Source organism: Eubalaena glacialis, chromosome 14 (assembly GCF_028564815.1).
Source record: "Eubalaena glacialis isolate mEubGla1 chromosome 14, mEubGla1.1.hap2.+ XY, whole genome shotgun sequence".
Taxonomy (NCBI): domain Eukaryota; kingdom Metazoa; phylum Chordata; class Mammalia; order Artiodactyla; family Balaenidae; genus Eubalaena; species Eubalaena glacialis.
This window is the reverse complement of record NC_083729.1, coordinates 63,640,907-63,665,430: the sequence shown is the minus strand read 5'-3', so window position 1 is coordinate 63,665,430 and position 24,524 is coordinate 63,640,907. Positions and strand designations below refer to the sequence as shown.

The 24,524-nt window shown below is 53.3% G+C and overlaps 1 protein-coding gene across 2 annotated transcripts in view; it reads left to right on the top strand.

Moving 5' to 3' along the window:
* The first annotated feature begins 1,164 nt into the window (after nucleotides 1-1,164).
* The window catches only part of RAB11FIP5 (RAB11 family interacting protein 5), a 36,448-nt gene continuing 13,088 nt past the window's right edge, over nucleotides 1,165-24,524 (top strand). Inside the window, exons 1-3 of one of the 2 annotated variants that reach the window (XM_061168677.1) lie at nucleotides 1,165-1,779; nucleotides 21,963-22,399; nucleotides 22,517-23,210. In XM_061168677.1, the coding sequence (XP_061024660.1) occupies nucleotides 1,349-1,779; nucleotides 21,963-22,399; nucleotides 22,517-23,210 (1,562 nt within the window). In that variant the 5' untranslated portion in view covers nucleotides 1,165-1,348. The remainder of the gene's footprint in view (nucleotides 1,780-21,962; nucleotides 22,400-22,516; nucleotides 23,211-24,524) is intronic. The other variant, XM_061168678.1, reaches the window with a different exon arrangement.

Here is a 24,524-nt window from a genome sequence, read left to right as displayed (position 1 = left end):
TTTTTTAAAAATACTATTTTTAATACAGGCTCTGAAAGTTAAAAAGAAAAGTACAGACTTTGGGGTCATCTGTGTGGATTCACATCCCACCTCTGCCAGTTACGGATCTTGGGCAGGTTAACCTCCCTAAGCTGCAACTTTACCTTCCTGAAAATAAGGATTAAAAACCATACTCACCCCACAGGGTTGTTTTGGGGATAAAATGAGGTAACGCATGTAAAGCACACGGACCAGCATTGGCCGAAATTCAGCATCTGTAATTATTAACCATTGTTATCATTACTAATAATAAACCAAGCGTGCAAGTAATACCCAGGGCTTTGCACATAGTAGGCACTTAATGGGTGTAAGTAATTGTTTAAAACCTCCACCAGAGCCTATAATTTCCCCCAACTCGTGACGCATAAGCCCCAGCGGTCCGAGTGAACACTTAAATACTGATGTGGTTACTCATTTATTCATCACTCTGTTCTCCGCCGCAGTGTCCGCAGAGGGCGAGCCCAGCTCCCTGGACTCCCGCGCCAGGTTCTGGCTGCACACGTGATTCCTCCCGCGCGCGCGGAGGTGGGAGACAGCGGCAGCTCACCCGCTTTCAGGTCGCTGATGCGGGGCCATCACGTGGCGTAGCGTGAATCACTTCTGGTTTCACGCTGGCATCTTCCCAGGCAGGGGCGGGCTGGAGGAGGAGGGGGAGTGCCGCTCGAGACTGGGGAGCAGCCCGGGTCCGCATCGCTCCCACTTGCCAGCGCCAAGGGGATGGCCATGCCGGGAGGGACGGGGCGGGGCAGTTTTAGGGCGACAGCTTTCCGGAGCAGGGACGTCCTGAAGGACGACTTGGGATTGGCCGGGAGACGCGGAGCGGGCATTTCATACCCGGCCGAGGGTGCCGCGCTGCCCGCAGACGAGGCGGGGTTTCCTGGGGACCAACGCGGGAGCCCCCCCTCCCCCCGCGGAGGCCTTGCGCCCCGCCCACGGTCCTCGCGGCGCTCAGCGACCCTCCAGCTCCAGGCTGGTCTGCAGCAGCCCGGGCGAAGGCGTGGGGGCACTGTCCCCTAGTTCTGCCGCACCTCCGCGCGGTTACGGGCTAGGTCGCGAGTCGCGGGACGCCGGCCGCTAGGCGGGGCGGGAGGCGGGGCGCTGACGTCGCGGCGCGGCCGGCGGCCGGGAGGCGGGGAGGCGGCGGCCGGGTCGGCCCAGCCCAACCCGCAGCTGCGGCGGCCGAGCCTGTGGGCGGCGGCGGCGGTCCGAGCCGGCTCCTGACTGCCCTCCGCCGCTGCCCAGTTTCTCACTTGGTCCGGGTGTCCACGCCTGGTTCGGCCAGCCCTCACCCGCCGCCGCTTCCCCCGCCATGGCCCTGGTACGGGGCGCCGAGACGGCGGCTGGGCCCTCCCGCTGGCTACCCACGCACGTCCAGGTGACGGTGCTGCGGGCCCGCGGGCTGCGGGGCAAGAGCTCGGGCGCGGGCAGCACCAGCGACGCGTATACGGTGATCCAGGTGGGCCGTGAGAAGTACAGCACGTCGGTGGTGGAGAAGACGCCGGGATGCCCCGAGTGGCGCGAGGAGTGCTCCTTCGAGCTGCCGCCTGGCGCCCTGGACGGCCTGCTGCGGGCGCAGGAGACCGACGCGGGCCCGGCGCCCTGGGCCGCGGGCTCCAACGCCGCCTGCCAGCTAGTGCTTACCACCATGCACCGCTCGCTCATCGGCGTCGACAAGTTCCTGGGCCAGGCCATGGTGGCGCTGGACGAGGTCTTCGGCGCAGGCCGCGCCCAGCACACACAGTGAGTGAGGGGCGCGCGGGAGCGGAAACGGTTAAGGGCCTTGCGGGGCGTGGCTGGGGAGACGCAGGACCCCGAACCTCGGCCTGGGCGGTGCGCCCTTTTGCCTAGCGCTCAAGGGCGTAAACCGACAAGTTGGTTCTTCGCATATCGGGGTCTCCTTCCGATCCCCAAATGTGCGCTGGGCTGTGCTTGGCCGCTGGTGGGTCCTTGGAAGGCGGGGGGGAGGTGAGAATGGTGGCCTACTGTTAGGAGTAGATTGTCAAGTAAAGTTAGGAGTGGGATCCAGAGGCTCTTGGACTATGGGGAACCTCAAGAAGGAAAATCTTGGGGCCATTCCTAGGGCCTCCGGGCCTGTTTCACTTTCCTCGAAGGGCAGGGGAACTGCCTTCGGGTCCACACCAGGCCTGTAGGGGAATGGGGAGGCCCTGCCTCGCCCTCTGGGGGAAAGAAGGTGCAGGGTTGTCCTCGAGGAGGGCAGAGGTTGAACGGAGGCGCCCCACCAAATCTAGAGACTGCAGAGGGCATCTGCTTCTTGCCTGGTACTCGGATGCCCTCTGTTGCTTAGAGACGCCCCCGATTCTTCCCTTCTGTGTCTCTGGTCTGAGAACAGGAGACCCTCTAAGTAAAGGAAGGAAACGCTTTAATCAGGCTTCAAGCATCTTGCCTGAGGTGGAGGCAGCACGTGCTTAATGGACAGCAGGAGACAATCTCCCAGTCACTTAAACCTAGAAGGGCCAGAGGGTTTACCAGTGGGTTTTTAAAAATCATTTATTTTGGCAGCGTTTAACTTTCCCTGTGTTAAGATCAAGGCTTCAGACTTGGAGCCTCATTTCCTGTTTTGGGCTTGGGCAGGATCCGGAAGCCTGTCCGCAGGGCTGACAACCTGCTGTGGGTCACTCAAGTGGTTAACTGGGGTGACGCCACCCCTAGGCCCATGGGCCCTGGATGGGGAGGGTAAGGGGCTGGGGACAGTTGCTGGAAAGGTTTACGCAAGTGGAATGGCATCCAACTGAGTAAATCTAGGAAGGCTTGCTGGAGAAGGATGAGCCTGGTACAGACCCAAATGAAAGCAGGATTTGGATAGAAAAGGATCTGACCTTGAACATTTCAAAAATGTGGGTAGAGAAGGCCTTCATGGCCCTTTGCAGCCTAGGGTGGGAAACGGGTTAGCACAGGGCAGGTTTGGGCAGGGCTGTGACTTAGCTCCATCTCCCCCTCCCCTGGCCTTCTCTCCTTCCCTCATGACTTGCTGTTTGGTTGCTGGGTGTGGATCATGTGGTATAGTTTGGCCCTTGTTTTGTTTTTTTCCTCCCCTTTTCTGTCCTCTCCCTCTTGCCTGGCTCAGGGAGCCCAGGGGGGTGGGGGTGAGGCAGAAAGCTCTCCTCTGGCTCTCGTAGCCCTTTCTTCTTCTGAAGAGGCTCCTGTCCCCAAATTCATTCCATCCCTTTCTCTCCCAGTCCTTCAGTCTCCACCTCTCAGCTAATCTGACCCGACTGGTAGATAACACATCTCGGTCTGGGGGTCGGGGGGGGGGCACTAGAGGGGAGACTAAGGGGCAGACAGAAAAAGTCTCAGCTTGTGGGGAGGGGCTTCTGTGAGGTCAGTGACTTGCGTGGGGTGGGGGAGGAGCTTTGATTTTTTTTTCAGTTCCTGCTCTTGCTTTCTTCTTGGCCTCTGGATCTTCCTTAACTGAACTGTCTATGTCTGTCAGCCCGTGTGCGCCTGTTTGCAGCCAAGGACAGTCCCCTTGATCTGAATGGGAGCCTTAATTTACTTTCTAGAAGTCATCTTTTCCGCCAGGATCTTTCCACACCCACCTGGCTGCCTTTCCTCTGATGCATTGACCTGGGTTATTTATAGAACCTGGAGGGGGCAGGAGGAGGGGGACTTGTAGTGGGCAGCAGAAAAGTCTGTGAAATCAGCCTGATCTTTTAGTTTACTGGACCAAACAGCATGCCCACTGACAGAGGGTGAGGGCTGCTGCCCCCACTCCGGTTTGCACCTTCCACCTCTGGCTCTCATGGCCACCCTTGGTGGCCTTTCCTGGAGCACCTTGGTGTGAGCTGCTAAGATAGTAAGTCTGCACATTTTCCAGTGGGGAGAGGACTGGGGTGTGCCCTCCTCAGCTTTGGATAATGGTGGCAGAGAACTCCAGGAGAGCACATGATAGCCCTGTGTTGCCCAGACAGAACTCCATTGGGGAAAGGCAGTCTCATGGTTAAGAGGAGGGGCCTGTTTAGTTGCAGATTCCCTTCCAAACCTGCCACCTTGTGGCCAGTCAAGTAAACTCTTGGTGCCTCAGTTTTCTCATCTGTAAAATGGGGCTAATTTATACCTTGACAGGATTGATGTAATGGATGAAATGAGTATGTAATTAAAGCATCTAGTGCAGTTCCTGGATATGGCTGGTGGTCAGTGAACACCAGTGATGGTGGAGGGAGGTTTTAGTAGCCTGGTAGCTGTGATCTGGGAGATGTCCCCTGTCTCAGAGGAGCCTCTCATGTGATAGGAGGAGGTAATACAGAACTTAGCATAGTCCTGGAAAGCCCCAGGACTATGGTGGCAGGGTACTCACAGAAGTATGAGAGCTCCTCATGAAATGAGCTGGCCCTTCACAGCCCTCCACTACTCTCTTTGCTGCCAGACGCTTGAGAATTGGGGCTCGTCTTGTGAGGTCTCTGCAGTTCTGAAGCCACGCTCAGATCAGCTTGCAGCTCTGCAGCTGTCCTCCGTGGCAGGGCAGCATAGTGTTTAAGAACGTGGAGACTGAGGTTTCACTCCCAGTTCTATCACTTACTAGCAGGCAAGTTACTTAACCTGTTTCCTCATTTCTGAAAAGGTAACACATGATAACAATCATAGAGTTGTACAAATTAAATAAGACAGCATCTCTAAAAGCCTTAGTATCATTCTAGACACATAGCAAGCTTTCAAGATATTAGTGTTGGGCTACTCTCAGGGCCCTCCTTATGTGAGGGTGGTGATGATGGGGGCTGGGGTTCTAGGTGCCTCAACAGCCCCCGAAGCTCCTTTGTTAGTGGGGTGCTCTTTGAGGTGAGGGATTTCACTGGAGGCTTCCAACTGATTGAAGAGAAAATTGTCAAAACAACATGTAATGTAATACACAAGGAAACTAATTATAACCATCTCCCCTCAGTAAAGCCATACACGGATCATCATGGGTCTCAAAATCCCAAGAGCTGCTTCTTTCTTTCTTTATTTGGCCATGCTGTGCTGCCTGCAAGATCTTAGTTCCCCAACCAGGGATCAAACCCGGGCCCCTGCAGTGAAAGCGCCGAGTCCTAACCACTGGACCGCCTGGGAATTCCCTCTTTAGCTTCTTTAGATGCGTCCTTTCTGGTTTTTACTTCAGCACCATCCATAGTACTCCCCAGTGTGTGCTCGTATGGAGTAAAATGGTCCCTTCTGTAAATAGCCCCCTTCCTGGGCCTGTTGGATGGATGGTTAGAGTCTGGCCCCTTGGGAAGGCCAAGTCTGTGGGCTCAGTTTGGGTTAAAACATGACCATGGGCAGGCTGCAAGTGTGGCCCCCTAAGAGGCTCTGTCAGCCCTGGTCAGACCTGTCTCATTGATTTTATGAGGGCCTATGGGAGGCCTGTGGCTGAGGAGGACTTAGGTTGGAGACCAGAGCTTTCTGCCTGGCTGGTGGTGGTGGCCTGAGACCTCCTCCAGGAGGGTGGGCTTGGGGGCAATGGGAGAGGCAGCTGAGGCGAATGCAGCCTGCTGGCCTAAGGTAGACCTAAGGTGGGCATGGTCTTTGAGGGCTTCCATCTGTCCCTTAGCCTCCAGATGGCCTGTGCATTACTGTTGTAGGTAGATGGTGCATGACCCACAGCCTTATCATGTTTCCAGATGTGACTGCTCCTCAGGAAGCAGCTGAGGCCACGAGGGTCCTTGGCTTTGGCTCCTGCTCCAACCCCTGACCTGGCTGCTGGGGAAGTCTGCTTTGGCCACCGGGAAGGGTGTGGCTGTACTTAAGAGCAGTAGTTAGGATGGAGGCTGCATCTCCCTGAGTTATGGGGCAGTTTTTATCTGGGGTTGCTTGAGCAGCAGCGTCTGGGGAGTGGGGAGTGACTCCGCCGTCAGACTGAGCGGCTTCCCCTTCCCTCTGCATCTGGCCCCGTTCTCCCCTCCCTGCAGGCAGCCAGGGACAGGCGCAACTCAGCAGAGCTCCATCCTAGCGACCTTGAGGGCTGTCCCTTTCTTCTGATGGGGGCTGTCTACCCTCTTTTTATTGCTGCCACCCTGGTGCTGTGACGCACTCTCCAGCGGCGCTAAATGGCTGGTCTGGCCTCGTCCAGATGTTTCCCCTGCCCTTCCCACCCTGTGCTGGGACAGATAATTAACACAATGACAGGAGCTCTGTGTGCTCTCTGGGAATCAGTACCCTATTTTTTCCTGTGCAGGGCCGACCTCTGCAAAATAGTGTGGTCATGAAGAAGCTTTGCCCTTCCCCACAGCCAAGTAATAAAAATAAGTCTGTGATGTGGGTCCTTTATGCACTTGGCAGTCCTGTTAAGGAAGAGTCTGATGGCTTTGCCCTTACTGAGCTGGCCTGTGGGGGTGGCCCTGGGCCCAGGTCTCTCCACAGTGAGTAGGATAAGCAAGTTCAGCTCCCAGGAAGCAGCGCGGCAGAGTTGCAGGGAGGGGCTTTGTCACGGGCCACCTTGACCTTCAGCTGACCCTGGGGGTGGCGAGGGGAAGCACAGCCCTTAATCATGGAATTCTGATGTCAGAACTGGAAGAGTGCTTAGAAGTGTGGAAATTGAGGCTGGGGAGGGGGAGTGACAGGCTCTCAGCTACTCAGCAGTTAGGGAGGGTGGGGCTCTGTGTGGTTTCTCTTAGGCCCTGACAGCCTGAAGAGCTGTCGAATTTGGGATAAGGAAGAGATGGCATTTGGAAAACTGAGTGCATCCCAAGGTTTCTGTGGAAGTGCCTGAGGGTTTTTAGGGAGAGAGGGACATTTCAGCTGGGAGGGGGAGGGAGGCTTGGGGCTTCTCTGAGACCTGGAGGGATGCCTAATCCACAGACCTTTCTGCCTGGGCAGAGGCCACTGGTTGGGTGGGAAGTTCAAAGGAGGGGAGGACATGGACACACCAGCCCACACGCCCAGAGGGTGCAGTCTTATTAGGAGGACGGACCCCCACATTTGGAGGAAGGGCCATAGCCAGCTGCCGTACTTTGGGGCCTAGCCAGGGAGCACTGGAGGTGCTCAGAGCAGACGGAAGCCCTGCGCTCAGCTCTGGTCAGGGAAGGCCTCCCTGAGGAGGAGATGTACACCGGGCCTGTCAGGCTGGCCATCAGAGATCCCGTCTGCCACCCCACCTTCTCTGAGTTCCCCTATGGACAGCGTGTAGCACTCCTTTTTGGAGGATTGTCATTGCCTTGTTTGTCTAGCATATCATTTATTAAGCCCTTTTTAGGTGCTGGCACTGTCCTAAGGATTTGACTTACATCAGCTTATAGCAACCTCTGGAGGTGTAGGTATTGTTACTGTGTTCAACGAGTGACGAAACTGAGGCACATAGAGGTGAAGTGACTTTTTTTTTAAGATTTTTTCTTTTGATGTGGACCATTTTTAAAGTCTTTATTGAATTTGTTACAATATTGCTTCTGTGTTATGTTTTGGTTTTTTGGCCGCAGGGCGTGTGGGATCCTAGCTCCCGGACCAGGGATCGAACCCGCACCCCCTTCGTTGGAAGGCACAGTCTTATCCACTGGACCACCAGGGAAGCCCTAAAGTGGCTTTTCTAAAGGCACACAGCACATGGCAGTCAGGATTTGTACCGAGACAGCCTGGCTCCTGATTCTGTGCTCTTCACCACCATGCTGTAACACCCATCTGAGTCTTCTCTCATGTTTCCCAGGATTCAGCTTTGCATGGAAGTTGGTGCTCAGCAGCTGCCCTCCTTAGGGTTCCTCTCTCCTCCCCAAAGCGCATCTCTGTGGTTAGGCTTGGGGGCTCTGGAAGCATGACCTGCTTCTCCTGTGTGAGGCCTTGGCTGGTAGGGGTAAGTGCATTCAGTCTGCAGCTCCATGTCTGGTCATATCTTTCTCAGGGGATGGGGGTGTTGCCTGGTACATTGGGAAAGAGGGTATCACTGCCACTAGACTGTCTCACAGGAGCTGGGGGAGGCCTGGAAAGCTCTGCCTTGGCCCCGGGCACCGCCCCCCCACCCCAGGGAGGTTTGCTCCCATTGGCTTGTGCAGTAGAACTGGGCTTGGGATCATCAACAGATACAAGACTTCCTGACCTTTCCCAAGAAATCACATGCTTGTTTTACTGTGACAGAACACTCTGAGCCATCCATTCCTCTTCCTACGGTCATGCAGTGGTTTGCTTTTTTTTTTTTTTTTTCCCCTTTCTTTTGTTCAACATCTAGGAAGCAATTAGTGGGCAACCACTGTGCCTAGGTCAGGGATTTGGAGGAAACATGAGAAAGAAAATATATAGCCCTTTCCGTAGAATGGCAAAAATATGTTTGAGACAAGACTTAACCCAGGAAGGATAATTAACCAACAAAGCAGCATATACAAAATATGAGAGAAGGAAAGGGTCAGAAGAAGGACCAACTCACCAGGGTTGGAGTGATCAGGGTGGGCTGCCTGTAGGAGTCTGGACCTTGAATGACAGGTGGGGCGTGGTGGGGGCTGGGTGAGTTTCTGGGAGGGAGACCCAGAAGGGAGGGAAGGAAGGGAAGGTGAGTGTGGTGGGGCTGAGCCAAGAGAGGGAGTGGAGGGGAGCCAAGCTTAGTTTCCTATGTGCCTCTCTCAGCAAAACAACCTGACTTTCTTTACTTTTTATTTTTATTTTTATTTTTTAAATTAATTAATTTCTTTATTTATTTTTGGCTGCATTGGGTCTTCGTTGCTGCGCGCGGGCTTTCTCTAGTTGCAGCGAGCGGGGGCTACTCCTCGTTGTGGTGTGCGGGTTTCTCATTGCAGTTGCTTCTCTTGTTGCGGAGCACGGGCTCTAGGCGCGCGGGCTTCAGTAGTTGTGGCTCGCGGGCTCTAGAGCGCAGGCTCAGTAGTTGTGGTGCACGGGCTTAGTTGCTCCGTGGCATGTGGGATCTTCCCGGACCAGGGCTCGAACCCGTGTCCCCTGCATTGGCAGGCGGATTCTTAACCACTGCACCACCAGGGAAGCCCTCTTATTTCTTTTTGAGTAGTTTACCTGGTTCAAAATTCTAAAGATACATAGGGTACACAGTGAGAAATCTCCCTTGTCCCGACCTTGAGTCACCCAGCTCCTCTCTTCAGAAGCAGTCAACATTACCAGTTCTTATATGCTTTTAAAAGCCAATGTGTTATAGATTTCTTCTCCCTCTCCCATTGTGTTTGCACAAGTGCAGCCTTCTTCACACACACAGGTCTGTACCTATGATAAGTCTGGCTTCTCCACACAGGGATATTATTGCTTCTCCCCACCTGTTTCAAGTCTGAACTGAGACCCTGGCAGGAAGACAGCCACTACTTAGTTTTGTCCTCCGTGACTCAAGACCCTGTTTGGGGTGAATATGGGGCTAGGAGCAAACTGGGGAGGGGAGTTTGGTTAAGTAGAATTTCTTCCTTATTCCCTTGTCTCCCCTGGGAGAGGTCATCCTGCTGGTTTTCTCCTTTCTCTTGGGCAGGGTCATCACTCTTTGGTCCTGGGCCACCTCGCTCCCAGGGGGCTGATGACAGCCTATAAAAGGCCCTGACAGACAATAAACCCAAATCTTTACATGTGGGTTGGCCTACTTTTCAGAGTGCTTTCCCAGCATCACCTCACTTCCTTCTTGCCTGAGAGCAGGGAGGGTGACCCCCATTTTTACTGATATCAAGACTGCGGTCTCAGGAGTGGAATGACCGATCCAAGGTCACATGATTCATTAGTGGCAACCAGATTTCTAACCTCCCAAGCCCAGTGCTTTTTCCGTACATCATGCTTTCAACTATACATACTTCTATTGCTGTGTGGTTAGACTTGTCTCCAAGCAGGCATGGGTCCCTGGCCTCTGTCCGAGGCAAGCAGACAAAGAGACAAACCTTTGGAGCCTACAGCAGCAGGAGGGATGAGGACTGGCTGAGATGTTTGTGCCCAGGAGGGAGGGAGGCTGGTCCTGGCTGGGGTCTGAGGGGAGCTGAGCAAGCCATGCCCATGGAGCCAGGGGTAACTAATGAAATGATGGTTCTGGGCTCCAAGGACTGTTGGTGCCGGCACAGAGCCAGAGTAGGTGATAAGAGGCCTGATAAGAGGCACTGTCCTCTCCTGCAGTTGTGTCTGGCTTGCAGTTTTACCATCGATACCAAATCAAAGGCAGGGTGAGGTTGTGAGCCATAAGGGATTGGCCTGCGGCCCACACATCTCCTATCTGATCGTGTGTGAGGAGGACTGCCTGAGAGGAGGGAAGGCATCTAGATGGAGGAGCCTCTGGGGAAAAGGCTTTTCCAGCTGTCTCTTCAAACTCCATGTAATACAGTTTTAGTTGACATTTCTCCCTGCCCCTAACTGGCTTATTTTATCACCCTTCTTTTACAGAGGTGAAGTGGGTGGTTGAAAGCCACTTTGTAAGTCAGATCCAGGACTAGAACCTGGGTCTCCTGTCTTCCAGCCCTTGCGTTTTTCCACTATTCCTTTAAAATAATTTTTTTTCCACTTATTTTTGGTACTGAAGCTAAGCCCTGCCAATGCCATCTCATTTATCCAGCAGGTGTTAGAAGGTATTCCATATATCAGGCCCTTTCCCTGGGTTGGGGGGCATCAAAGGTGAGTAACATTTTGTGCAGTCAGTAAGCAGTGAGAGCACAGGTGGAGTGGCTCTGCCTGAGTGCCACTGCAGGGGACGAAGAGGGGCACTTGGAGAAGGGCACTCCGGCCCCTCCTACCTTCCCCATTGCTCCTGTCCTAGTTTAGGCAGTTTTTTTTTTTTTTTTTAAAACATCTCCTCTAGACTGTTCGCATAGCTGCTACAGCTTTTTTGTAAGCCAGAATGCCAGTTTATTAATTTGTGATGAGAAATAACTGCTGAGGCACAAGGAGTTGCCTGGGTCAGCCTGGCCGTGGGACCTGTCCTGGGTTGGCCGGCTCTGTGCTGGTTTCTGCTGCCTTGCCTCTCTGCTGCCCCTTTCCCTGCTGTCCTGGGCTCTTCCTACAGCACAGCAGCCATAGGTCTTATCCTTGTTTCCTACCCTGTAGTGCTCTTCCAGGCCCAGAATAAGGCTACAGCTCTTTAGCATGATGTTTGGGGCAGTCTCCTCTGCTCCAAAGCACCTTTCTGCCCATCTTCACCTCTCCAGCCCTGGGCATCTGTGTATTCTGTTCCTCCCACCTGGAATGTCTCTTCACCTGCCTCCTTGCCTCCTGACCCATTGTTCAAGGCCCAGGATGAATGTTACATCTGTGAACGAAAATCATCAATAAGCAACCTATAATAAGAAAAGAAAAGAGTTTTATTTGAGCCAAACTGAGGACTAGCCTGGATGCCCACTTCCCAGATTACTCTGAGAAACTTCTCCGGAGAAGCATGGTTTCCAGCACAGTTCTTGTCAGAACAAAGAACATTAAATAAGTCAGGGATACTGTACATTTCAAGAGAACACACACACACACACACACACACACACACACACACACACACACACAGAGATCAGCATCATGTACACAGCAAGTCAGCATGGCCTTGCACCTGGGAAAGGAGTCTTATCAAAGGAGTACCAGCATTGGTGTCCCAGGAAGATAAGCATTTAATCTTTATTTTTAAAGAATGGACATTCTTTACTTTCTGTCAGTGTGTCCTTTTCTCTAATAATTAAAGCAGATGTACAATGTATGTTTGATAGGCCACAAACAGGCTATTTTAGTTAGCATAAGATTCAAGTTAACTCATAGATAAGCCAGAATGACCTCCCTATATCTCAATATGTGAAAATTTCTTTTATCTTGTCCTTCACTACTCCTCCCGAAATTGTCTTCCCTTTAACCTTCCTGTGCATTTTATCTGTGCATTTTTGTGGTGTTAATCACCTTCTTCCTTTATTTACGTGGCTGTCTTATTTCCCCACCAAGATGTAAGCTTCTCGAGGACACTCCCTTTCTTATTCTGGCAAATACTTGGGAAACGTTTTGAGCCTGGCTGAGGCCTCCTCTGGTTGCATGGGATTTCAGTGGTGAGTTCCCTGTGCCTCTGAGACTTTGTGAGTGTCAGGATGGGCTGTCAGGATCTCACATGCCACGCCCTGTGCTAAGGCTACGGAGATGAGTAGATAGTTAGCACAAGGCTCAGGGATTCAACCAGGAGCAGGGCTCAGTCATAGGACAGGGAGAAAAAAGCCTGTGTCCTGGCCAAAGGCTACCCGCTGACCTCCACAGGGATCTAATAGAAAGACCCTGTTAGTCTCAAGTGGGACCAGAAGGGGAGTATAGATGAGTCAATACGTGTTTCCAACCATCTCCAACAGATGCGGGTGCTTTTTTTTTTTTTTCAAATTTATTTATTTTATTTTTGGCTGCGCTGGGTCTTTGTTGCTGTGCACGGGCTTTTCTCTAGTTGCAGTGAGTGGGGGCTACTCTTCGTTGCGGTGCGCGGGCTTCTCATCTCAGTGGCTTCTCTTGTTGTGGAGCACGGGCTCTAGGCGCACAGACTTCAGTAGTTGTGGTACACGGGCTCAGTAGTTGTGGCTCGCAGGCTCTAGAGTGCAGGCTCAGTAGTTGTGGAGCACGGGTTTGTTGCTCCGCAGCATGTGGGATCTTCCCAGACCAGGGCTCGAACCCGTGTCCCCTGCCTTGGCAGGCGGATTCTTAACCACTGTGCCACCAGGGAAGCCCCACGGGTGCTTTTTAAAAAACATAATCATGATGCTTGTATCACACACACAAAATCAACAGTTCCTTAATAACCATCCAATCAATATCCAGTCCATATTTAAATTCCCTTAATATCAGAACTATCTCTTCATAGGTGGTTTGTTGAATCAGGATCCAAACAGGGCTCCCTCCTGTACTGTGCCTGGTTGTTAAGTCTCCCAGGGTAACAGTTCCCTCTTGTTTCATACCCTTACCTGATGGAGGAGCTGAATCACTTGTCCTTGAGAACATCCCACATTGTAGCTGATGGGTTTCTGCCAAAGCAGAAATTGCGGGGCCTTGGGAGCCTGGGGAAACGGGGACAGGGTGAACAGTCTCTGAAGGCTTCAGGCCTTTTGAGAGCAAATGATTTCATCAGTACAGCGTTGCTTGAAGTGGCTGATAGCTGGCCGGCCTGGATTAGGAATTTGGGTTAGACTGTTATGTCCATCAGAACATTATGGACAGATATCTTGGTGTCTTCTCCTAGAGTTTTCCCCAGCATCTACTTTTTGAGTTGCAGTCTCTTCCCCTCTGGAACCCTGCAGCCCCTATTTGTACTGACTCCCTAGAGAAGCTGGATGGGGAGAGTGAGGCCAGGAAAGGAGAAATGGATCAGTATGTCTTTCCTTCACGTTGGTTCTTCACTTTTCATTCTAGAAGATTCTCCAGCCAGTACACTGGGCAGCACAACTGTCTTCTCAGTGCCTCTTGGCTTCCTTTGTCTTGGGGTGGGGTTCAATTCCTACAACTGTCAGATTTGCAAGCCCGTCACCCGCAGCATGGTGGGAGCTGTTCCCTAGCCTGAGGTAAGACCTGTCTCTGAAGAGGCCAGGGCAGCCACGGCCAGAAGAGAGAAGCTACAGACCTGGTGGGCTATGGCCATAGCAGGTAAGGCCCAGGTGAGCACCAGCCCAGTTAAGTTGGAGATCGTGGTATTGGGGACATGAGGAAAACAAGCTACAGGAGCAGCCTGCTCCCTGACTGGCAGGTGCACCCAGCTGTTTTTGTTTCTCCGGAGTCACCTTCATTGGCATGCAGAGTGTTTGAGGGTCAGACTGAGCACTGTGGCGTGACGCTCGGGAGCCGCAGGGCCTTTGGCCAGTTTCTCGCCCCTTACCAGGCCCCTGCAAGGCCCTCTCATACCCAGTGGGACATGAAGTGCAGTATCTGTCATCTGATTTGAGATCTCAGCCTGGGAGCCGTGCGTTGGGGCAGGAAGGGGAAGACGTGCACTCGAGCGTGTGTTTTGCAGTGAGCCTTACAGAGGCAGCGCATCCCAAGCAGTGAGAGTGGCACCGCCCAGCTCCTTCTCTGGGAACTACATTCAGCACCTCACATCAAGCCCTTGCCTTAGCTTTGAACTGTATCTGTAAGCGTCTGTGCTTTATCTTTATTTATTTTGTGCATCCGTTAGCAAGATGTGTCCTAAGGTAACTGCTTCTTCACTTTATGCCATTTCAGCTTACAAAAGGTTTCATAGGAATGCTCCACTTTTGGATAGCAGGGGAAACCTGTAACTTTAAAGTTCAAAGTAGTGATGAGTATAAACAATATTTTGCGACATCTGCAGCAACTGTAATGTGGTATGAAAATATCGGTTTCTCTTGGTGACTTATTCATAGGTACTGCTGCTGTACCACTACTGTTGCAAAAATTCATAATTGAAAGAAATACTAAATTTCAGTTAGAGATTAGGGGAAATAAAGATGTAATTTTTCTCCTGTCTAACACAGACCCCCTGTTTTAGAGAAATCCTTTGGTTGGGCAGGGACATGGGGTTTCTGGGCCCGGGTATGTGGTGTGTTGTACTTGCAGAGGGAGGCATTCTAGTGCAGTGATCAAGGCTGGAGGCCCTGGAGACAGGGAGCCTGGGTTCAAATCCTGGTTCCCTGTGTACTAAAAAGAAGCATCTGACTTAACCCTATGGACTTCTCTCTGCCCTAGTGTTTGCATCTGCAAAAATATATAAGAACTAACATTTGTGTGGCGCTTTCTGTGTGCCAGGCCCTGTTCTGAGTGCTTCACATGTAATCTATGCAATTGTCAGAGTGGTCTTGTGAGGGGATTGGACACCCATTACCCCCATTTTATAGGCAGGTGTGGAAATGCATAGAGAGACTGGGTGACCCACTCCAGGTCGCACAGCTGGCGTGTGGTGGGCTGGGGCTTACGCCAGGCAGCCTGGCTCCAGAGTCCATGCTGGAGCCACTCTCGAGGTCTGCTTCCCACACCTGCCTCCTGGGGCTGTTAAGAGGATGACTGGGATCTGATTTGGTGTGTTGAGTGCTTAGTATAGCGCCTGCACACAGTAGGTGCTAAAAGAGAGGTATGGTTGTTAATGGTGATAAGATTAGTGCCCTAGTGATGGGCTAGAGTGGGGTCAACACCTGCCCTCCATTCAGGAAGTGGGCACTTCCCAGATCTGGTTGGTGTATTCTGTCAGGGAAGTTACTGAGATTCTTTGCTCAGGAATGGGGGATGAGGGCTTCAGGGTTGAAGAAGGTGCCCTTTTGGAACCGTCTGTCCCCATGAAGCCTGGCACGTGGCTCCTTCCTCAGGAGGCTCTTTTTGGGGACAGGGGGCACCCTCTTTGCTCTGGGAGCTTCTGGTCTCACGGTTAAGACCTGTGGGTTTGTGATGATAGAAACATTACACAGTTGTTCAGTTGTGAACAGGGACAAACAAGTTGCTAAGTTAATTCATAGATTAATTTGTTAGTTCATTGAAAATATATTTGAGTGTCCACTATTTTAAGTCTGGTGACACACAGACGAGCAGAATAAAGTTCCTGCCTGTAGAGCAGGGGAAGACAGACATTAAACAGCCATGTATACATACATCATTTTACTGTGTGGGATACACACACACACATACACACACACACACCCTGTGTCAGGTAGTATTAATTATGCTAAAGAAATAAACTGGATAAGGGGCAGCTGTAGTTGGGGTACTCAGGGAAGACTGAGGAGGTTCAGATGAACTGAGACCTGATGTGAGTGAGTAAGTGAGTGAACTGTGGCCTGAAGATCTGGGCCTGTGTCTCAGGCAGAGGGAAAAGCAAGAGCAGTTCGCTGGAGATGGGAACACTGAAGGCCAGTGTGGGATGAGAAATGCAGAGAATCAGAAGAGCCGGCACCCAAAGGATGAGCCCTTTCTGCCATGCTGAGGAGTCGGGTGTGATGTGCTCCAGTTTCACCTACCTGCTGGGTGAAGCATGGATGGCAGGGAGGCAGGTAAGCAGGGAACTGTAATGTTCTGCAGGGAGATGTTGGTGGACTGTACTATAGGGTGACAGTGGTGAGAGGGGTTGAATTCTGGGTATGATTGGTTGGTAGAGCTAAGTTTAGATGTGGGGTGTGAGGGGGAAAAAGAGACAAGGATGGTTCCTGGGTTAGGGGTGTGAAATAAATGATGTGTGGAGGCTTAGGAAGGGGCACCATTATTTGGATCTTAAGCTGAACTTTGCACTGATAATGTTACCGAACCGAACTCAGGTCTGCTTGCCTGACGCGTAGCAAAGCCAATCTACTGACACTGAGTTGTGGTGAAGGAAAGTACAGTGTTTATTTGCAGGGCACCAAGCAAGGAGAATAGGCAGCTCATGCTCAAAAGACCTGAACTCCCTGATGGCTTTCAGGCAAGGATTTTTAAAGACTGTGCTAGGGGAGAGGGTCGTAGGATGCCTGATTAGCTCATGGACCTTCTTCTGGTTAGTTGGTGGTGAGGTAACAGGATGATGTTTTGGGAATCTCAGTCATCAACCTTCTGGTTCCAACCAGTCTGGGGTCTACATGCTTGTGGTCAGCAAGTCGTCACCATCCTCTACCGGGTTGGGGAGGGGTCTTAGTTTCTGCAGAACATCTCAAAGATAGGCATCAGATTGTTATCTACATCCCTTCTGGAGGAACTCCTGAAGTCTTGCGGCTCTGTTGTTCTAATCATTAACTACTTGAGTCTGCTCTTTGGAATTCAGGGAAGGCCTAGGAGACTAAAGCCTTTTTTTCTTCTACAAACAAGAAACAGGGGGCACAGAGGGGCTTTTGTGTCCCAGAAGGCCCCGCAGAGTCCTGCTTGGTTTCAGTTTCTCTTTTTCTTTGATACTCCTCAATCCTGAGGGAAACAGGGGCAGGACAAGGAAGGGAATAAAGTTTTGGATAGAGAGATTAATCATAAACTCAGCAGGTTAACTCAGTTTTAAGGGGACCAATTTCAATAAGAACTGGAGACAAGTCAGGTGTGTGCCTGGGCCTGTGGCTCTCAAGGGCCCAGCACCCCCAGAGTGACAGGAGCCACCTGGCACTTACATGTGTGTGTTTGACATCTGCCCTAGGTCTGCTTCTCAGAGTGTTGAGCTTTTTCAGTTATATTATGTGGCAGCTGTTAGCTAGCCCAGCTCGGTTTACTGAGAAATGGGTGGAGAGCTGGGTATGGTGGGCCTGGGAGCCCCACTAGCAGGAATAACTAGGGCCATAATCTTGGTAACAGGTGAGGCAACTACCTCCTCCCTTTATCCCCCCTTTGTCCTCTGCCCCTGCAGAGGGTGGGGGTGGGGCTGGTCCCGTAGGGTAGGAGGCTGAGGGCTCCTAAGTCCACACTGGGCCTGCTGAACTTTGTCAGGCAGAGGGAGCCTGGGGAAGGTACGATGGCTGAGCAAGGGCCCTTTTAGAGCTTTTCTGTGGTTCTGCATCTGCTGGGGGAGGCTTGACTGCTCTCAGACATGGTTTTAATGGCCTGGGGACAGGACAAAACCCCGAGCTTCCCTTAGTGACCTTTCAGGGCTCCATCCTCCTGGGATTGTGCCAACCCTTTGAAGGGGGTTCTGGACTTCATACGCCACCTCCTTGCCTCTTTGGGCCTCTGTGGTGTACCTTTTCCAGCCTCTGTCCTCTCAGGGTGTCCGGAGGCCCAACGTTTGCATTCAGCTTGATGACAAATGCTGTCCCTTGAAGGTTAAGAACGTGGGCTGGGAGTCAGGCATCTTCATGTTCAAGTCCCGACTGTATCCCTTACTAGCTGTTTGACCTTGGGCAAGTCACAAACCTTCTCTGTAACTTAGTTTCCTCATCCACATAGTGGGGATAATGGACCTCATCTCCTGGACTGTGTGGATAGTAAAAGAGGTACAGAGTTTGGCACACAGTGAGCATGCAGTAAGTCTAGCTCTGCTGATTCTCTAGCACCAGTCATTTGTCCTGCCTCTCAGGTGTGGTCCACAGGCCAGCAGCCCTGGCATCCCCTGGAAGCTGGGTAGAAATGGAGCCTCTCAGGCCCATCTGCACCCATTGCATCAGAATCTGCATTTTTGCCAGACTCAGCGATCCGTTTGTACTTTGCAATTTGAGAAGCGCCGTTGTACGTCACTCCTGAAGAGCAGCGTCTGTAGCGGCACATACCTCTTACACGCAAGGAATTCTCTCTTACTGCTCCTTTCCTGATGGAGCATGTCTTGGCTGCAGTCATACCTGGGACAAGTCCCAGATAATGATCATCTTTGTCAAAACCTGTTTCCTGAGCACACGCTTCCTGGGCTTTGGAGAGTTCAGGTGCTCAGACAGTGCAAGGGTTGAGGTGGGTGCCATGTAGGTGGAACAGTTCAGTACCTGCAGTGAAGGATGTGCAGGTTGTTGTTATACATGCTGTCGGGGCCGAAGAATCTAGGCTTTGAGAGCTGAGTGGGTGTCAGGGAAATTGTACTGGGGCAGAATCACCGTCCTTCTTCCTGTCCTGGTGAGTGCTGTTTCAGAAGCAGCTTTGTGGAACAGAGGCCTTGTTCATTTTAGCACTCTTTTTTTCATAGAAAGTACTTACTGATGCCTGGCCCTCCCCCATGTGTGTGTTCCTTTGATAATTTGTCCCAGGTTGGGGGGAGCGGGGGAGGGATGAGCGTTTCTAGGGTCAGTTCTCTCAGAAGAAGTGGGTTCAGTGGACTTCGGAAGGCAAGCCTTGGCTGGGCAGGGGAGAGACGCAGGTTTCTTCTGTGTAACAACTGAGTGTCCTTGGTGATGCACCCAGGTGGAGGGAAAGTTGGCCTCTGATCCATGAAGTGATGTAGAGCAGGCAGGGGACCATCCTACTGTGGTTCTCACACGGGGTCTGGTGAATTCAGTCACCTGAGGAGGTACTCCCTTCCACCTTAAAATATAGATTTCTAGGCCTGGCCCTTCTAATTCAGTAGGTTTTAGGTTGTATCTTAGTATGAATAGATAAAAAAGAAATCCCACACTGATACATGCAGGTTCGGGTGCCGCAGCTGTAGGGCTCTGAAGATAAGTCCGTCTCGTGAGCCACCATCTAGATATGTGCTGAGGCCGTGGTCAAATCCTAATTGGTTTTGGCCAGGTCTCAGCCACGGATGGGAGTGACAGGCCTTTGTCCACAAGCTGTTGGTTGTGTGGCCTTGCCATTGCCATCTCAGCCTGTCACACTTCTGGGAGAAGCCCTGCTCCAAGTAGCTGGCGGGGTCCAATGAGTCCTGCCCCTGACCGATAGGGAGACAGATGGCGACAGTGACTGAGGGTTCAGAGGCAGGTCCCAGCCATTCTCAGCCTCACTCCGCTCTGGATGGGGGAATCTCAGAAAATGGTGAGGAAAGTCTTCTTTTCCCTCCTGGCCTCCCTGAAAAGCAAGTCCAGAGAAGAACCCCAAATTCCCTGGGGAAGAGCAGGAGAAGCAGCAGTGACCTTATGGGGAGGGGGTTGGGAAGGGCAGGGGACAAGGATCCTTTGGGCCGAGGACCTGAGCCTCAGCTGGGCTAGTAATGTAATGCATCCTCTTTCATCGAGGGGTCGGAGGCAGAGGCGAGGAGCCCATTCTGTCTCAGCCAACTGAGAGGATAAGATAGGAACGGGAATTTTCTTTTGGCTCTTTTTCCTATTACGACAGTAATATATGGCTCTTCTAAAAAATTCAAACAGGACAAAAATAGGCAATGCAGGAAGTGATAGTTCCCTGCAACCTCACCCCGCAGAGATAACCACTGTTACTGCTGTGGTGTGTGGAGTGTGACCAGCTGGGGCTCAGGACCCCTGACCTTATGCCCAAGTGAAGGATGTCTGTGCGTGCGGATTCCCGTCGCTCAGGGCTTGGTGGGGTTGCGGCTGGAGTCCATATACTTCTCTTTGCCCCACCTCCCAGAATCTTTCTGTGCTAAATGAGGCCCAGCCCAGGTTTGGGCAAGGTGACTTGGCCTTGAAAGAGTTAAAGGGTCAGGCCCAAAGTGGACGTTGGGTTGTGAAAGCAGGGGCGTGAGGATGTTGATGCTAGCTGGTTTGTCTTTCTATTAAATGTCTCCTCGTGCCTCCAGACACATCCTCACACGCATCCCGTCAGTCTGTCTCTCAGCTCTCTTCCCCGCTCCCTGCCCCTCCTCCCCCATCTTTCCTCCCTGTGCCTGCTTATCACGAGAGCAGCACGGAAACACCCACACACCCTCTGAGCACAGCCCTCCGCCCTCCCTGCTTGTGCCACCGTCTCTCCTGACCCAGCCTTACCAGGGGGCGGTCTCTCGGGTTTGGGAGGGAAAACCAACAGCCCAGGCTCCCTTCACTCAGGCCATCCAGTGGTCCCCAAGCAGAGGCTGGGTGCATAGCCCGCAATGGGCACCCAAGAGGTTAGTCATGGTGGACTCTTCCAAAGGGATGCAATTGGAAGTGTCCCTGGGAAGACCTTTTCTTTTCTTTCTTTTTTTTAAAGTCACAGCATTTAAACCTACCACCACTACCAAGCCCTTGCAGTGACTTAATTCTGGACATTTGGATGTGCAGGGACTTTCATACAAAAGATCTCCCACTTAATGTCCGTGAGAAGCTCAAGGAGCTGGTGTTGCGGGGTGAGCAGATCCTAGGTGGGAGATGACCCCCATAGCATGGACTGAGGCGTGTGGGGTGTGGTACAGTGTGTAGTGTTTGTGTGGGGTGTGGTGTGTGTATCCTCTGAGGGACTTGGAGCCCTTCAGTGACCAATTTGACCACCTCCACCAGGCTTTATTCCACGTTCATGCTTGGTTGGCTGAGTCCAGAATTCTATGCTGGAAGCTTTTCCCTCAGAATTTTGAAGGCATGACTCCATATGGTGCCCAGTGTTGCTCATGAGGACCTGATGCTATTCTAATTCCCGAATGTACAAACCTGTCTCCCCTCTTTGGAAACCTTTAGGGTCTCCTTTTTATACCTGGTGCTCTGAAACCTTGCAGTGATCCCTGCTGGCTGGGTCTTTCCGTGTTCATTATGCTGCATGCTTGTGGGCCCTTCTGTGGTGGTGCTCATGTCCTTCAGGAGAACTTTCTTGTATTGTTTCTTTCATGATTTCTTGCTCATTGTGTTCTCTGTGTGCTCACTGTGTCTTCTTTTTTTAATTAATATATTGAGTTTAGTTTTAGTTTTAGGTTTACAGAAAAACAAGTGGAAAGTACAGAGAGCTCCCGTATATATTCCCTCACACCCCCTCCTGCTCTAGTTTCCTCTATTATTAACCTCTTACATTAGTGTGGTACATTTGTTATGATTGATGAGCCAATAGCAATACATTATTATTAATTAGAGTCTCCTTCCTGGCTGCTTGTTCTTGGATAAGTTACTTCACCACAGAGCTTTGACCTCCTGATCTGTAAGATCCCAGGTTTGTTGTGAGGTGTAAATGGAAGGGAGATGAGCACCCCCACATTCCTTTGTAACACACGGTCGATGCTTACAGATGAGTGAGCGCTCTTTCCCTTCCCTGGGTCTCTTGCTTAAGGCCCCTTTATGCCTTCTTGTCTGTTCTTCCAGCTTGCAGAGGTGTTCCCGGCGGGGCTTGGGGTGAGTAAATGAGCGGGTGAGGTATGTGTGTGTGTGTACATGCACTAGTGTTCCTGGCCCTGGGCCTCTGGGTGAACTGTTCTTCCCTGGACTCACTGGTGGCTCAGAGCAGAGCTTAGGCTGGGACTAGGCAAAGGAGACGATGTAAACGGGAAAATGTGGGTAGGTGCGTCTGTACCTGGGGCCTGGAGTTGAAAGGGTTCCTCCCAGACCCGGCCTTGCTGCTCTGGGTCTCAGAGTTTCATATGTGGGGGGCTGGGGCAGGGGAGGTCTCTGAGCTCCAGGGAAGGTGCCGGGGCAGGAGGGTCACTTGGCTGCCCTGCCTGGTAGTACCGAAGAGCTTCCCTTACGCGGGATGTGGTTTACTTCATCACGGAAAAGTTGTGGGTAGTTTCTTAGCTGTTCCTGTGGCCTGGAAGGCAGCAGGGCTTATGTGTCAGAGCAGAAGCCTGTGTGGGGAGGCTGTCGTGGCTCCCGAAGCAGAGAGGGGCTCTGAGAGTTACCTGTGACCAGAGCCCCGCCACCCCCTTCTCACAGGTGGTACAAGCTGCACTCGAAGGCAGGCAAGAAGGAGAAGGAGCGTGGAGAGATCCAGGTCACCATCCAGTTCACGCGCAACAACCTCAGCGCCAGCATGTTTGACCTGTCCGTGAAGGACAAGCCTCGCTCCCCCTTCAGGAAGATCAAGGACAAGATGAAGGGCAAGAAGAAGTTTGACCTGGAATCCGCCTCTGCCATCCTCCCGAGCAGCGCCCTAGAGGACCCCGAGCTGGGCAGCCTGAGCAAGATGGGCAAAGCCAAGGGCTTCTTCCTCCGCAACAAGCTGCGAAAGTCTTCCCTGACCCAGTCCAACACCTCGCTAGGCTCGGACAGCACCCTGTCCTCAGCCAGTGGGAGCCTGGCCTGCCAGGGCCCCGGGGCCGAGCTCCTCACCCGCTCGCCCAGCCGCAGCAGCTGGCTGTCCTCCGAGGGGGGTGAGTGCGGGGCGGGGGGTGGGGGGAGGGGAGGGGAGGGCGGGCTCCCCCCTCAGGTGTAGGGAAGGCTGGGGGCCGGGTAGCGGGCTTCTAACTCGGCGTGTGCTTCCTTTCCAGGCAGGGACTCTGCACAGTCCCCCAAGTCGCTCACCCATAAAAGGACCTACAGCGATGAGGCCAGCCAGGTGCGCGCCGCTCCTCCCCGGGCCCTTCTTGACCTTCAGGGCCACCTTGACGGGGCCTCCCGCTCCTCTCTCTGCGTCAACGGGAGCCACATTTACAGTGAGGAGCCCCAGGGGCCCCTGCGGCACCGCAGCTCCATCTCGGGCCCATTTCCTCCCGCCGGCCCCCAGCACACTGTCTCCTCCCGGCCCTCTGAGGAGGGGCCGCGCTCTGCGGACGAGTCCTGGGGCAGAAGCAGCCGCCGCACCGGCAGCTCAGAGGCGGTGCCTGGACAGGAGGAGCTAAGCCCGCAGGTGCTGGCCGTTGGGGCCCGCTGCTCTGGAGAGGAGGAGGGGGCCTGGCCCTCAGAGGGGAGGCCGGTGCAGGTCGCCACACCCATGGTGGCCTCCTCTGAGCCTGTGGCCGAGAAGGAGGGAGCCCGGAAGGAGGAGCGGAAGCCCCGGATGGGCCTTTTCCACCATCACCACCAGGGGCTGAGTCGGAGCGAGATGGGGCGCCGAGGCTCTCTGGGGGAGAAGGGGGTTCCCACTCTGGGGGCCTCCCCACACCACTCGTCCAGTGGGGAGGAAAAGGCCAAAAGTAGCTGGTTTGGCTTGAGAGAAGCCAAGGAACCAACTCAGAAACCCAGGTACGTCTTTGGCAAGACCAGCTTTGATCCCTGGGATGGATGCTGGGGTGTTTGCACCGAACCCCGGGGCAGGGAGGATGGAGCAGGATGGAACCCTTGGGCAGGCTGCTGGGGCTCTGGCTTTGCATGGTTGAGCAGGGAACCCTGTCTCCCTAAGCCGAGGCTTGTTGTCTGCACGTGGACGCAGGTGAGTTGAAGGGCACAGCGCTCTGGGGGTCCTGTGGGCCTCACTTCCGGAGTTGGCACACCCATCCCCTGAGGGAGGGGGAGGGATAGGACAAAAGCAGGAAAGGCCGTTTGTATGAATTCTGTGCTTCCCAGCCTCTACCTCTTGCCCGCTGGCCTCAAGGTCACCCAGCTTTGGCAGGTAGAGAGGTGGGGACCGAGGACTCACCTCAGACTTCCCCCACCCTTTCTGAAGCTAGATGACTTCCCACCAGCTGTCCCAGCTGGCTCTGTGCTCTCTTCTCTCTGAGAGATGGGAGTTGAGTAATTGTCCACCCCCTCCCCTATACACTCACCCCCGGTTGCTCCCCGGCCTTGGCCAGAGGCTGTGGGCAGCTCCCCTGAAATCTGTGACCTACCCTGTGTCCTTGGAGACTCTTGGGGCTCTGGCCCTCTCTGGTGTCTCTTGGTCTTGGGGTATGGCAAGTGCTGATGGCGGCTGCTCTGTTTTGAATATGCTGAGTCCCACCTGGGAGAGGAATGCAGGAGTCCTTCAGCCTAGGCCTGGGACAGATTCCCTAGCCCTCACCCTGGCCCTCTGACCTCCTCGTAAGTTGGAGCCAGCGGAGGCTGCTTCACTGTCCAGCAGGGCCCAAGGAGGGGCTCCGGGCTTTGGCCAGGAGCAGGTGTCCCCCGCCGCTGCCAAGGGCCCAGGGCCAGCCCTGGACAAGAGCATCTGTGACAACCCCAGCCAGTGTGGCAAGGGCGGCCGTTACTGTTCTCTCAGCAAGCCTGCCTGTCCCCATCAGTGGATATGTGGGCCGGAGGTGGGGTGGGAAGAGTGGGCGCAGTGGTAAAGGGCCAGGAGATAGGGCAGAGGGAGGGGCCCTAAACCTCTTCCCCAGCAGAGGGGAGAGTACTCCTGAAGTCCTGGTTCTTCTCTTTCCCTGTGAAATTCTGAGTTTGCTCAGAGGAGCAGGGAGAGAAATGCAGGGCCTTTCAGATTTGAGCCCTGGCCATCTGGCAGCTCTCCGTACAGCCTCATAGATGGGTGTGTGGGGTGGATCCGTCTCTGGGTGATGTCTCCCCTGCTTAGGAGCAGCTTCGGTTCCCTACTGCCCAGCCCTACTCACCGGAGCCCAGGGGAAC